This window comes from Callorhinus ursinus, unplaced genomic scaffold, assembly GCF_003265705.2.
Source record: "Callorhinus ursinus isolate GAN/ISIS: 27379988/994484 unplaced genomic scaffold, GSC_fseal_2.0 scaffold30, whole genome shotgun sequence".
NCBI classification, from domain to species: Eukaryota; Metazoa; Chordata; class Mammalia; order Carnivora; family Otariidae; genus Callorhinus; species Callorhinus ursinus.
The window spans coordinates 19,382,238-19,395,551 of NW_027397092.1; the positions used below are offsets into that span (position 1 = coordinate 19,382,238).

General features: G+C 52.0%; 1 protein-coding gene across 1 annotated transcript; it reads right to left on the reverse strand.

The window, feature by feature from the left end:
• Nucleotides 1–334: 334 nt before the first annotated feature.
• CXCL14 (C-X-C motif chemokine ligand 14) lies at nt 335–8,311 on the reverse strand. Its single transcript, XM_025861016.2, has 4 exons — nt 8,041–8,311; nt 7,768–7,873; nt 3,963–4,076; nt 335–1,529 (listed from the first exon to the last, which is right to left on the reverse strand). The coding sequence occupies exons 1-4, from the start codon at nt 8,102–8,104 to the stop codon at nt 1,514–1,516; spliced, it is 300 nt and encodes a 99-aa protein (XP_025716801.1). The 5' UTR covers nt 8,105–8,311; the 3' UTR covers nt 335–1,513.
• Between the last annotated feature and the right edge of the window lie 5,003 nt (nt 8,312–13,314).

The following is a 13,314-nucleotide window of genomic DNA, read 5'->3' on the forward strand; positions in this document are numbered from 1 at the left end:
AGAGGCCTATTTTAGGGCCTGGCTGATTTGGATACAGAGGGATGTGGGGCTGTGGGTGGTTTGTGCAAAGTACAGAGTGGCCTGCTCTTGTGACTATCAAGGGTGCGACATTTACCAAGTGTTCATCATGCCCCGGTGTCCTGAGTGCTATGTGAATTGCCTCCTGCTTTCGCACCATAATGGCGTTCCACAAAGGTGACAGTATTTACAGGTATTTGGGAAATGCCAGTTTTCCTTCCTTCCCAATGCATTTGTCCCTGTTTATTCACAACGTAGTAAACATTTGATTGTCATCCTGGCCTCACTGAATAGAAAAAAAGTCAGTAGTCTAGAATTTTGGTACATTTCAAATATATTTTATTACTTTTCTTTTTGTCTTAGAATATGAAACCTGCATGCAACGCTAATGGTTTCTGACACGTGCATAGCATATGACGACACAGCAGTACAATGAGGCATATACTGAAGGGGCAGTGTGTGGAGGGGGCGTTCTTAAGAGTATATTTACAAAGAAAAGGGCATGTGGTTGTTTCGGCTTTCAAAAGAGGACTGCACTGTTTAACACTGAAGAATTACACGGGGAATCACAGAATGCTTCTGTCCTGCCTGTTCGGTTGCAACGAGGGAAAGAAACATGCTCTGAAGGTTCTCCATCATTGATAGAACGTGTGTCTGTAGCTGGGCATTGTGCGTGTCCGGGTAGACTTTTAAGTTTTCTTGTCAGGTTTTGCTAACAGTGTTGGGAACTTCACGTGCTTCCCGAGTATTCAGTACTGAAGCAGTGAACCTTTCACAGGAAGGAGAGAAGACCCAACCCCTTCCTTAAGGACCCTATGCTTTGCCATCCCAGAATCTTGGAAATGTTTCCTAGAGTATGTAAAAATAAAGTGGGGGTGGGGTGGGGTGGGGGATGAAGCACATTTCTCTGGCAGCCAAACTTAAGTTCCTTAAAGAACAGATGCAGAGAGATCGGCTTCTTCTTGCCTGGTGACAGGGGCCACCGTGGAGTCCCCCTGAGGCTGTGACCAACCATGAGCCCAGGAGAGCCCATGGCAGCTGTGTGGAGGCGCCAGGACCTCTGAGCGGAAGCTTCCTGCATTAGCAACGGAGCAATGCTGCTATGAAATGTTTAAACCAAGCTCTGGGTTCCTCCCAGGCGCTTATAAAGCTCAGATGTAGTGATGTCTGGACAAATACAAAAAAACAAATTTTTTTTTTTTTTTTTTTTTTTTTTACAAAGGAAAGGCATAAGTTTCCCCCTCTTCGATAAAAAGCAGTGTGTGATAAAGTCTGGAGCACGAGAGAAGGGTCTCACATCTGGAAGCCTTCCGCACACAGCTATAAAATGTAAAAACTGACCCTTGGTAAAAAGTGCTTTGTAACAATATATAATTTGTGTCTTATGCCTGTGAGAAAGAAAAGGTTTGTTTTTTGTTTTTTTTGTTTTTTATCTGCAGAATTCTTTGCTCCTCTCCCAGCTGGTATGAAGTTTTCCCATGTGGGATTTTTCACCCTACTCTTCGTAGACCCTAGGAAGAGAAAACACCCATGTCAGTGGCTCAGAATATGACACAGGCGATCCACAGGCTGGTGGCTAAGCTGCTTCATCCTTGTCTTTAGGAGCGCCCCTCCCAGGAATTCTGGAGCTTGGGAGAAGTGGGGGTGGGAGTGGGGAACCCTTAAGAAGTCATCACAAGGACCACAAAAGTTTACCCAAATCTGGCTTTGTGCATTCTCAACAGCCTCCACCTCTGCAATCCTCAAAGCCCTATGGAGCAAACCGTCTCTGTATGTGAGGAAACTGAGGCACAGGGGACTTCAGATTTGCCCTGTGAACACTGAACGTCAGTGGTGGGCATGAGGTCTGTTTGCAGCATGAGCAGGGATGCAACATGGGAGGACAGGCAGCCCCTCCTTCAATTTAGGATTGCATCTTTCTTTGTATTTTGCCCGGAGAATGCATGCCTTCCAGAAAAATGCTAGTTCTAGAAGCTGCTGCCTGAAGACTGAAGGGTGGTAGTAGGGCTGGGGCTAGGGCTGTCGGGGAGGCCTGTGGCTCAAGATCACTTCCTCTAGTGGTTGTGGGCCTGTGTGCATTCCCAAGCTGGCCTTTTCCCCTCACCTTCCAGACTGTCTCTCTTTAGGTACTTAAATCCCTTCTCTTCTGCCCCATGGCTGTTCCAGGGCCATGCCTCATACTCAGATTCTTCTGCCTTCTTCCTGATTCCTGAGTAGGATCACCCTAATTGTGCTCTGCCTGATGCGCTGCTTCCCTTGGCAGCCGGAAGCTGGGAGCTCTGAGATGCAGATCTGCTAGTCTGGCTCCATGGGCCTGGGCTGCCGGGCTGGCTTCTCCTTCCTCTACCCTACGTTTAGCATTCTCTCACTGTCTCTGCAAAGAGGACTTCGAGATAGTTCCTTTCTCTCCATTGTACATTCATGGAGACATTTTCAACCTTTTACAGAGGGAGGGTAAGGAATTGCCCCCTTCCTCTCCCAGGATGCCTCAGCTTCCCTAGAAAGAGGACGAGCTCATTTTGTAATAAAGTGACGGGAGGCCTGGTAACGGAGATGCTCTCATCGTTGGAATTTGCCGAGACAAAAGAGCAGGGCTGCATTGTCTGTCCCATGCCTGCCTCCTCTTCGTCAGAGCTAGGGCCCAGGTGGAGGGCTGAGGGACAAAGTGTGCAAACCGCCTCAGTGTCTGCCAGCAGTCTGGTGGAGATGTTCTCAGCCCCCTCCATGGACTGGCCCCGAGGTGAGCCTCGTTCCACTTTGGTGACGCAGGGCCTGGAGAGTGACAGTGGACAGGGGCAGGTCCTGCTTCTGCCATGTGAGCCACCTGCTTCATTCCCATCAGATTTATAGAAAATAATCTCTCGCTCTCATCAGTTTCTATTTCAAGCAGCTGCAGACGAGGCAGTTTTGGAGGCAGCACAGAAGGCTCAGGTATTGGGGTTGGGCCCAAGTGTCAGCCGGTGGAGAGCTGGTCATGGGCTGAGCTTACAGTGGAAGGGCTGGGTGGGAAAATGGGAGGGGTGGCTCAGGCACCCACTCTAGGCAGGGTGAAGGTGACCCTGGGAGGCCTGGCTTCCTGCCCTGTGCTCCTAGGGAAGTTACTCCCCACCTCCACTTGGCCTTGGTTTCCCGCTCTGCAGGATGAGGTGCTGGCACCAGCTCCTGAGGAAGTCCCTTCTGTGTGTGTGCGTGCAAGCGCTTCTCGGAACATGCTGGGTAGGTACAGGTGTAGACAGGCCCTGAGTGTGTGAGGAGTAGGTGTGCTCTGGGACAGGCTCTCTTCTATGTGGTATGAGGAAACCAGGAACTTGCCAAACATAGGACCCCAGATTAGAGATGGAAAGTCATTTTCTGATTATGGAGAAACATAGCCCAGAGAGGACAGGGGTCTGGTTCATGGTTATGGTCATCTGGCTACTGCTACCCTCTGAGATTAGGAGTATGGGAGGGGGCATGCAGCACCTTGAGGGGAGGGAATGTTGCTGGCGAGGCACTGTCCTCATCATCTTGTGTTGTACCCAGTGTTACAGTTAATAAACCCCAGTTACTTGAATGGTCATGTTTTACCACACAAGAATCACAGAGAGCCACGCCAGGTGCTTGCTCATTCATTTGACAGAGGGAAACTGAGGATCAGAGACCTTAAGTTACTTTAAAAAGAAGAGGAATTAAGACCGCAACTTAAAAAGTTAGCATGGTGCAAACTTTAGTTCACAAAAGGTTACATTTTCGATGCTTACAGTTGTCCAGGAGAGGAATTGCCTGCTTTGGGAAGTGGTGAATTCCTTACCGTGTGGGGTTCTATAAGCAGGGCTGGCTATCTGCTTGCTGTGGCTACTGTGGTGGGTGTTCCCCCATTAGATGGGGCTTGATGAGCTAGCCGGAGTCTAGGATCTGGAGCTAGGGGGAGGGTGGGAAGGAAGGGGCGAGGAGGTGGGCCATACCTGCGCTTCTCGTTCCAGGCGTTGTACCACTTGATGAACCGCTTGGTGCTCTGCAGCTTGGGGTGCAGGCAGTGCTCCTGACCCCGGTACCTGGACACGCTCTTAGTGGTGATGCTGAAATGGAGCAGCATGGGGTGGAGGATTCAGGAGCCTGAATGAAGCCCCTTATTGTGGCCTGTGGGTGGCCCTGGTCTGTCCCACTCAGGACACTGAGAGACTGTGGCCTCCTCCCTCCTTTCATGGGAGCGTGCCCATGTGCTCACTGCCTGGCTGGCTCTTTGGGAGTTTCTAGGTGTCCCCTTAGGCTCTCACTTTTCCCCTGGAGCCCTTAGAGTCTGGGATAGTCCCCTTACCCCGTCCCTACCCCCATGAGGCTGTTGTTTACAGGGCTTATGCCTCCCTTAGAGAACAAAGCTCAGGGGACTCTTCCAGCTGCTCTGAACCTGGGATGGAGAGCTGGAGAGAGCTAAGGCCAGCAAGGTGCACATGCTAAGACCTCTTTTTTAGAAATGAGGAGCTCGCGGTGGGACTCAGACATGCTCTGTGCATGTGGTGGTCTCTCTCTGACCCTTCAAACCCCAGTTCCACTTGATCCTCTGAAGATTGTCCCCGGGCTAGGCATTACAGATCTTGAAGTTAAGTCTTGCTGGCCTTGAAGCCCATTTTGATTCCCGAGCATGAAGTCCCTGTTGTCTCAGCCTCTGGCAAGAAAGTAAGACCTCCCTTCAGGCCTCCATCAGCCAGTGTTCCAAGCCAGTGGAGGCGCTAGCCATGTGGGAGGGAAGCAGGCGGAATTGTACAGAGTATGAATCCCAGGTCTGTCTGTGGACCTTGGGTAAACCCTGAATGAGTTTGCCCATCTGTAAAATGGGTCTAATTATAGGACATACCTCTTAGGATTATTGGGTGATGAGATGATATAATCTATGGAGAATGCCTAGCACTTGGTAGATGCACAGTGAAGAGTTACTGTCGTTAGTATTTGTCATGGAAGATGGGATGGCCAGGGGGAAGGAGAAGCCTTAGTGTGTGAGCTCCAGCCTGGATGGGGAGGCAGGACTACTGCCCAGTACCTCTATGCCCCTCTCAGCCAGGGCTGAGCTAGGGCGGCAGGATTTAGGAGGAATCTTCTGGGTGGGGGAGGAAGGATGGTGTTCCAGAATGAGGGACCATGTAGGGGACCTGAAAAAGTGGAAGGGGAGAGGGGCCGTTCCCTGAGAGGTCACAGCACAGGCAAGGGATGCTCCTGGACTGGGTGCTGGGGAATGAGCTGCGGGGCCAAAGAGGGGCAGTTGGGGGCTGGAATGGGAAGAGCAAAAAGGGAAGGAGAGAGGTCAGCTAGGGCCCCGCAGGTTCCCAAAGATAAAGTGTCAGGGCACATGCCAAGTTCTAGATGGGACCAGGGCCACCATGAACCGACTGTCCCAGTTGACAGGGAGAAAAGAATCGAATCTTGCCACCAGTATGGGGGCAGAATATTTCTGGGCAACTTGTTGTTCTCTTCCCTTCTCTGTGCTCTGAGTTTCCAAGGCCCCCACCACAGCCTCAGCTTCCTTGAGCAGGTGTGGATCTTCTGCTAGTGCCTGTGGACTGGGCTCTGCCTTCGCTGGCCTTCCCTGAGACCAGTCATTTCCCTGGTCCTGTCCCTCCTTCTAGGTGGCCAGCACAGGGCCAGGCTTCAGGGGGAGTGTGCTCCTTCTCCTCCTTGCGGTACCTGGTTGCTCTGCGGGAATTTAGCCCACTGCTCTCTGTCTACAATACTGCTTTTGCCCTCGGAAAGAAAGGATGTGCCCAAACCTGATGAAAAGCCCTTCCTCAGTTAGGTCACTGTACCCAGGCTGAGGATGCCCAGTCCTGAAGGGAGGGGCAGCAGGGGAGGACACTCGACCCTCCCAGCACAGTCCTCAAATGCTTGTCACAATACTGGGCCTGTGAAAATTGGTTGTGGGGTGGAGACACGAGGATTTCTGTTCCCAGCAGTTACTCAGAAATTCCGGGTCCTGCGTCCTCTCTCCTCAGTGGTTCTGGGTGCCGAGGGTTTTGGCAAGAGTTCAGTGGGCATATGACACAAATTGCCCTATATAAAATCTGGAGTCTCCTGGTGCAAGAACTCCCACTTGCAAAGCTGACTGCCCTCCCCACCCCACCCCCAGCCTCATCAGAGATTTCTGGGTGACTCAGGGTGAGCTGCAAAACTTGCTTTTGTTCAGCTTTTGTGCCTGAAAACCTGCTTTGGCAAAAAGTGCTGGCCCCTTGTCTGATCTAGAGACTCTTAGGAGCTTGAGACGGGAGAGGATGTTTAGCCCTTCAGGGATGGGGGGGCACCTGGGTGTGAGTGAAGGTTTTGGAGACGCTGACTGTGTTCGGACCTCCGGAGGCCACTGCAAGTTTTCACAAGGCTGCGTAAGGCCTTCCCGCATCTGCCCGCTGCTGTCAGTTTCTTCTCTATTCTGAAGTTTTGCCAGGAAAAGGAGTAAGCCTGTTTATTGAGGGTTCTGTCTTTTTGAGATGGCTCTGCACCCCATACCCTGCTTCTCCTTCCCTGAAAGGTCTTGACACCTTGCCTTGGGGCATGGGGTGGTTTTCAGCACTTAGAGGAGTGCAGACTTAATTTTCAGTGTCCCTGTCATCTCCAGCCCCCGAGCTGGGAACCATGGGGTGGGGGGCTTGTAGCTCCTCTCTCAGCTTGTGGGAACCCTGGCCCTCACCAAAAAGGATTTTCTGGCAGTTTTTTGGAACTTGGGTTTGCAAGGCAAGGGGGCAAGGGACAAGAGGTTAATTTAAGTGCCTGGGCGGAAAGACAGTGGGGTTCAGCTCAAGCCTGATGGCTTTGCAAATTCCCCTAACTTGAGCCTGACTGTGCAGCCAGGTGGCAATGGGGGGTGGAGGCCTTTGGGCCAGCAGGTCCAGCAGACAGAAGGCACTTGCCCAGACTGAGAATAAAGTGTGTCCTGTTGCTGGGGGAGGGGACGAGGGGCCAATGGTCCATGGCAGATATTTGGTAGCTGCTTTGCCAAGGGCTTCCTTCCTGGCCAAGTGTGTATTGATGGGGAAACAGTGGTACTGGACTCAAGTGGTTAATTGGGAAGGCAGAGGAGCAAGGAAACTCAGTGTTCTCTCACTCTGCCCCAGTTTTTAAAATATTCCTCGCATCCCCACCAAGCAGGGCTCCAGCCGCATGGCACGTTAACCCCAACAGAACACTTTGCACAGCACTGCTCAGGCTCAGGGACCCACAAGAGTCCAGCCGGTGGGGGAAGATCAAGGATCAGTCCCAAAATGAAATCGCTAGAAGCCAAAAACTGACCGTCTGTGGTCCCCTGATCGGAAAAAGGCTCTGAAAGGAGGGTCTGAGGACTTAAAGACATTTGTTTTTATTCTCTCTCCAGTAACAGGAAGGCAGCATGCCTCCCAGTTTGGGGGCAAGTACAATAGTTCTGGGTGTGTTTTGAGTGCTTTCAATCCGGATTTTCTAAAGTTGGCACAACGGGAGCCACTTAACCCTTGATCATCCCAGAAAGGTGGGCAGTGCAGGCACCTAGGCTGCCCATTTGAATCTTAGCAAGGGTGAACTCCCAGAGGGGCTGTTTCCAGAGCACCGGACAGTGACCCTCTTTCCAAACTCTCTTTCACACTGCCGCGCCAGCGTCCCAAGGACTCGCTGGGCAATTACAAAGGCTGGTCCAAGGCCTTGCCAGAGGCACAGAGGAATGTTTGTTAGCCCGCCCGATCCAGCCCCAAGCTGTGCCCCAGCACCGGGTTAAGAGCAGCGCGCACACGCTCACGGTGAGGAGCCAGAACTCACATAACCATCTTCTCCTCGCAGTGCGGGTACTTTGGCTTCATTTCCAGCTTCTTCACGTCGCTGTAGCGAATCTTGGGCCCCTTTCGCGAGCACTTGCATTTGGACCCTGCAAGGGAGAGCGCGGGGTGCCGTTCAGCCGCGTGCGGGGTCTCCTGCCCCCGACCTCCCTCGGTGCCCACCCAGAACCTCCAGGGTCCCAGGAAGCCCCGCAGTTGGCGCCTGGGTGCCCCAGGACGGGACCGGGCGGCGACGAGGGACCTCCCGGGCACTCACCGTCCACGCGTGCGGCGCACAGCGCCAGGAGCAGCAGGAGCAGCGCGGCCGACAGGAGCCTCATGCTGGCCGGAGGGGCGCGGGGCGCGGGAGCAGGGACTGGGGAGGGCGCCCGGCCGGCTCGGCTCTCTCTGCCCGGAGCGCGCCTCCCGGCTCCGCTCGCTCCCGCTGCGCCCGTCGGTGGGTGCCTCGGCTGCCGCGCTGCGCTTCTGCGCTCCGCTCAGCGCTCTCTCCGCAGCCTCCCTCCTCCCGCCCGGGCCTCTTTTTAAATCCGCTCCTGCCCTCGCCGCAGCGAGCTCATTAATATGCAGAACCACTCGGTGACTCACTGAGATTTCTCAACGAGGTGGGGGGAGGAGACCTTCCCCGCCCCGGGACCGTGATCACAGCGGCGCTCACTCGGAGCCACGCGCGCACAGGCACACTCACACCGGCTGCCCTCTCACTTCTACGCGAACGCTTGCACACCCGGACTCCAGCCCGCGCACCCCGCCGGTGCCCGGGCTGTACCGGACGCTTGAGAGGCTGCTTAAGGGTACTGCTTTTCCGATTCGTGTGGTTCCCTCTGGCCAGACGAGCGGCTGAGAGCCCCAGGCCCGCGGCCCAGATCTTCTGAGACTGAAAGGGTTTTGGAGCAGGTGCCAGGTGTGGGTGCCAGCAGGCCTGACTCCTAGGGCGTGAGTTGTCTTTGCTGGGCCAGCAGCCTTGGTGGCCAGAGCACGAGGCCAGGTCTGGAGGGAGGTTGCCATAGGTTGTACAGCAGCAAAGCCATTGCCCGTGGCCGCTGGGGCTGCCTCCAAGGGTGTGTGTGAGGGAGATTGGGTCACTCTGACAAGAAGGCTTCCTAAAGTGGTGTGTGGCTGAGTGAGCTGCCTGTGCAGGCTGGCGGGGGAGGTGGGGGCGGCCAGAAGCCAGGGTTCCTCATTGTCATACCATTCTCTAAAGCCTCTGCCCAGTAGGGAGACATGGCAGTGGTAACCATCTGCACAAAGTCCATGTTCCCCACATATGCCAAGCTCTGTGGTGGAGTGGTGTGGGCCAAGGCATGGCAACAGAAATTCCTGCTCCATTACTTAGAAGTGCAAGTGACTTCACTACTTTAAGTCTTCATTTTGCCTGTCATCGGGTGGCTGTGAGAGCTGTGTAAGATCGGACTTATAAAGTGTTCAACAGAGTGCCTGTCCCATAGCTGGTGCCCAGGAAATGTTACTCATTGGTATCATTATAGGATGTATTTTAATATGTATTCTTTTGATCCTTATAAGTCCTTTTCTAAGTTGGTATTTTAATTCCTTATTTGATGGGCATGGAAACAGACTCAGAAGAAGAAATAACTTGGGTAAGATCATGTGGCCAGGAGGCAGGTGGCTAGGCCAGGAGGGGCCCTGGTATATGTGGCTGCAGCTCTGGGGCTCTAGTCTCTGGGTTGTCCTGCCTCCCTCAGGCACTTGGGGAAGTGCTTCCTTCTTAGACTCAGCGACAGGGGATGGAGTGTCTCAGGCTCCAAGGGTCCCTGGGCTTGGCTCCCAGGCCAGAGCTGAAGCCAGGGCAGAAGCTGCCAGTTTCTTCCAGCTCACACAGCTCTGTGCTGTCAGCTCACTAACTCTCTGGGGGTACAAATACCCAGAGAGGGGTCTGGGGGGATGGGGAGGGCAGGAGGCTGGGGGCAGAGTAGGAAAATGTGTGCTGTCTCTTCCCAGTTTGAAACCTTGGCTGCCTTGAGAGGATGCTTGGCCATGAAGAGCCTGCCAGAGCTCGTGAGCTGGCTTCAGGCCATTTCCTAAGTCCTATGCATGCAGTTGTATCTATACTTAAAGCAAGGCCAACAGCTGGACGTTTAGGTTTATGCAGAATATGAGTGCAAGGGAGTGATTTTTTTGGCATTAGCATTAATTTTTAAAATTTCTAATCCCTTGAAAATTTTTCTTAGTACAAAACCAAAACATTTGTTACAGAAAAATCAGAAAACACAAGCAGAAGAAAACATAAAACACACACACACACACACACACACACACACTTCCACCCACTCAGAGGTCTACACCAAGATGCCAACAGTGTTATCTTTTCAAACCCTTTGTCTTTGCTTGCATTCATTTGCACAAATGTGATCAGTGCGTGTGTCCTATTCAATAACCCGCTTGTTTTACCTATCACTCTATCATCAACATCCTCCCATGTGACTGGTTTTGCTTCTCCAGTCTCTTTTTAATAGCGTCGTATGAAGTCATAGAGCATCGCGCCTGAGAACTTGGTGTCTCCATGTCACACTGCCTGGGTGTGAATCCTGCTACTAGCTGTGTGACCTGGGGCAAATGATTTAACTCTCTTCATTATTGATTTTCTAATCTGCGAGGTTGTAATGATAATGGTACTTACAGCTTAGGGAGAATTAAATGAGATGGTGTCTGTAAAGCTTTTAATGTAGTCCCTGTCACAGAGTAAGTGCTCAATAACTGCTGTGTATTGTTTTAGTATTTTGGATGCAGCATATTCCACTGTACAGATGTGTCATAATTACTTTAAGTAATTACTCTCTGCTAGACATGTAGATTGTTTTCCACCATATTATCTCAGAAGCAGTGCTGTGTGACAGATATTCTTGTAGCTCAATTTTGGGGCCCTTTAAAAATTGATCATGTCTCAGAGTCACTGGGCCATGGGTTATGTCCATTTCAAGGTTTTTAATACAAATTGCCCTTTAAAAAATATAATGCATTTTATTCTGCAAAAAGGATTTCTTACCTACTAAGCTTTCTCAGAACATGTGAAATAGATTTTTTTTTATTAACAGTGCTGATTAGGTAAGTAGGATCTAACGGCATCCGGAATCACGGGCAATGAGCTTTTATAGGAGAAAGTGGTTGGCCCTAAAAATATGGGCCAGTTTCCTAACTTCCAGGGTGAGACCAGAGGTCAGACAATCCAGTGTTTTGTCCTTAGTTGTATTCCTTAGTCTATATATGCTTATCTTTGGTTTGCAAAATACAGCCATGTGTCTTTTTTTTTTTTTTTACGATTTATTTTTTTATTTATTTATTCGAGAGAGAGAGAGAGAGAGAGAGAGAGAGAGACAGCACACACGGGGGCGGGGAGAGGGAGAGAGAGTCTTAAGCAGACTCTCCACTGAGCGTGGACCCCAATGTAGGGCTGGCTCTTAAGACCCTGAGATCATGACCTGAGCCAAAACCAAGAGTCGGATGCTTAACCGACTGTGCCATCCAGGTGCCCCAAAATACAGCCATGTGTTTCTGCAAGCAGAGCTCACTCCCGTTTGTGTGAGTTCTTTCAAGGTCACTGGTACAGGAGAGGATGGGGGCCTTCTGCTGCCAACCTGTCTGTGGGTGATGCCGCTCACCTGAGACTCAACTTTGACCTTTGACTTGCCTTTAGGGTGCAGACTCTCTACTGAGCTCATATGGGGTGTCTTTGAGCAGGTGAATGAGGCAGGGTGAGGTGGATATGGGGAGGCAGTTCTATGCACAGCAACACTGCCTGATTGAAGGGGATCCCTTCAGTGAAGGGATCCACATATATCCTGCAGTGAAGGACCACACATATATCCTGCCCTTTGGAGCACAGTCGGATGTGTGTGTGTGTGTGTGTGTGTTTGTGTGTGTGTGTGTGTGTAGGTGATTATGCTGGCCTCTGTGGAAGGGGTACATGCAAGGTATGGGGGGCACAGAGGTGGGAGGAAATATAAGCAGAAAATCATTCCTCGAGGGAGTGGAAAAATTGGCTGAGATCCTAGGAATTTGCATATTTATTCGGTTCACAGTGATTGAGTACCCACAGTGTGCCAGTCTCGTGCAAGGTGCTGGGGATATAAGGTGAGCAGAGGAGGGGTGTACCTGTTCCCAAGGAGTTCAGAGTCTAGTGGGGAAGACAGACATTAATCAGACAACCAGAAATGCACATGAAATTACTGCAGAGCTAGATGTGATGAAGGGAAGCTAATGCTATGGGGCTCATCAGGGGATCTGAGCAGGTTGGGGGGTGGGGGTGGCTTCCCAGAGGAAATGCCCACTGGACTGCAGTCTGAAGGATGAGAAGGTGTTAACCGGGTGACAATGGGGAGGAGAGCACTCCTGCCCCCTTATAGTCTCTGCTCCTCACACAGTGACCTCCTGGGGTTAAGCCCCTGCTCAATGCGTTGCTGGCTCCTGATCTCACTCAGGGTCAAAGCCAGTCGCCTCGTGACCAGCACCCACCTTTCTGCCTGTGGCCATGCTCCACCAGAGTGCCTTGTCCTCTCCTTCAGACATGCTGAGCCTGTCCCTCTCTCTGGATCTTTGTCCTTGCGGGACCCTCTGCCCACACCACTGCTCTCCAGGTGTTGGCAGGTGGCCCTCTTCTCCCAAATAGTCACTCTTGAGACCCAGTCACACTGTCACTGTCCCCCTCCCTGTGCCTGCAGTCCCTCTCTGTGCTGTTGACCTATTCTACTTCTTACATTGTATGTGCAGCAACCTCACATGGTACCATGTTCACGTTTATTTGGGAGTGTATTGTGGGTCATCCTCTGGTCTGTTGGTTCTGTGAAGCTAGAGTCTGTGTCGTCCTTCCTCATCCTCAACCTACTGCAGTGCTTGGCCACATCTTTGAATAAATAAAAGTGTGTTTCAGGCAAAAGCCCAGAGGTGTGATAGAGAATTGCTGAATCCAGGCTGTGTAGACTACATGGTCAGGTGAGAGAGGGAGCGGGTAGGGGAGAGGGGAGAGAGTGTGTGTGTGAGTACATGCGTGCACGTAGGGGGTGGATAAGGGTGGCCATTGGCAAGACCACGTTCCCAGAAACGCCAGTTCTTCTCAGCACATTTGCTTCAGAAAAGTGTTTGCTGGGAGGAGGAGGAGAAGGTGAATGAGCAGGAGTGTGGTTTTTCCAGGAAACCCTGCAGGTATCTGGGCGCCACCCCATAGGTCTCCCGAGCAGGTGGATGTTGACTGGTCAAGGCTGGTTTCCTGCCCAGGGAGCCCAGGGAGCCGAGAGACAACACTTCCCCATGGTGGAGGTCCGTGTACCTTTCGCCCAGTGTCACCCACAACCTGTGGGGCCCTGGGCAGCCAGTTGCCTCCTCTTTGCTGGCTTTCCTTTCGCACAGCTCTGCATACTGACCCCCTCCCCAGGGCCTTGCTCTGAGGGAGAGAGGGATGCAGATTGAGGTTTCCTGAGGACAACTCTTGGTTTTGTTCTTTATACTTGGAATGTTTAGAGAGCCTGAGAAACTAAGCGTAGAGGAAATGGTGCAGGGGGTAGGTAGGCAGTGTTGAATT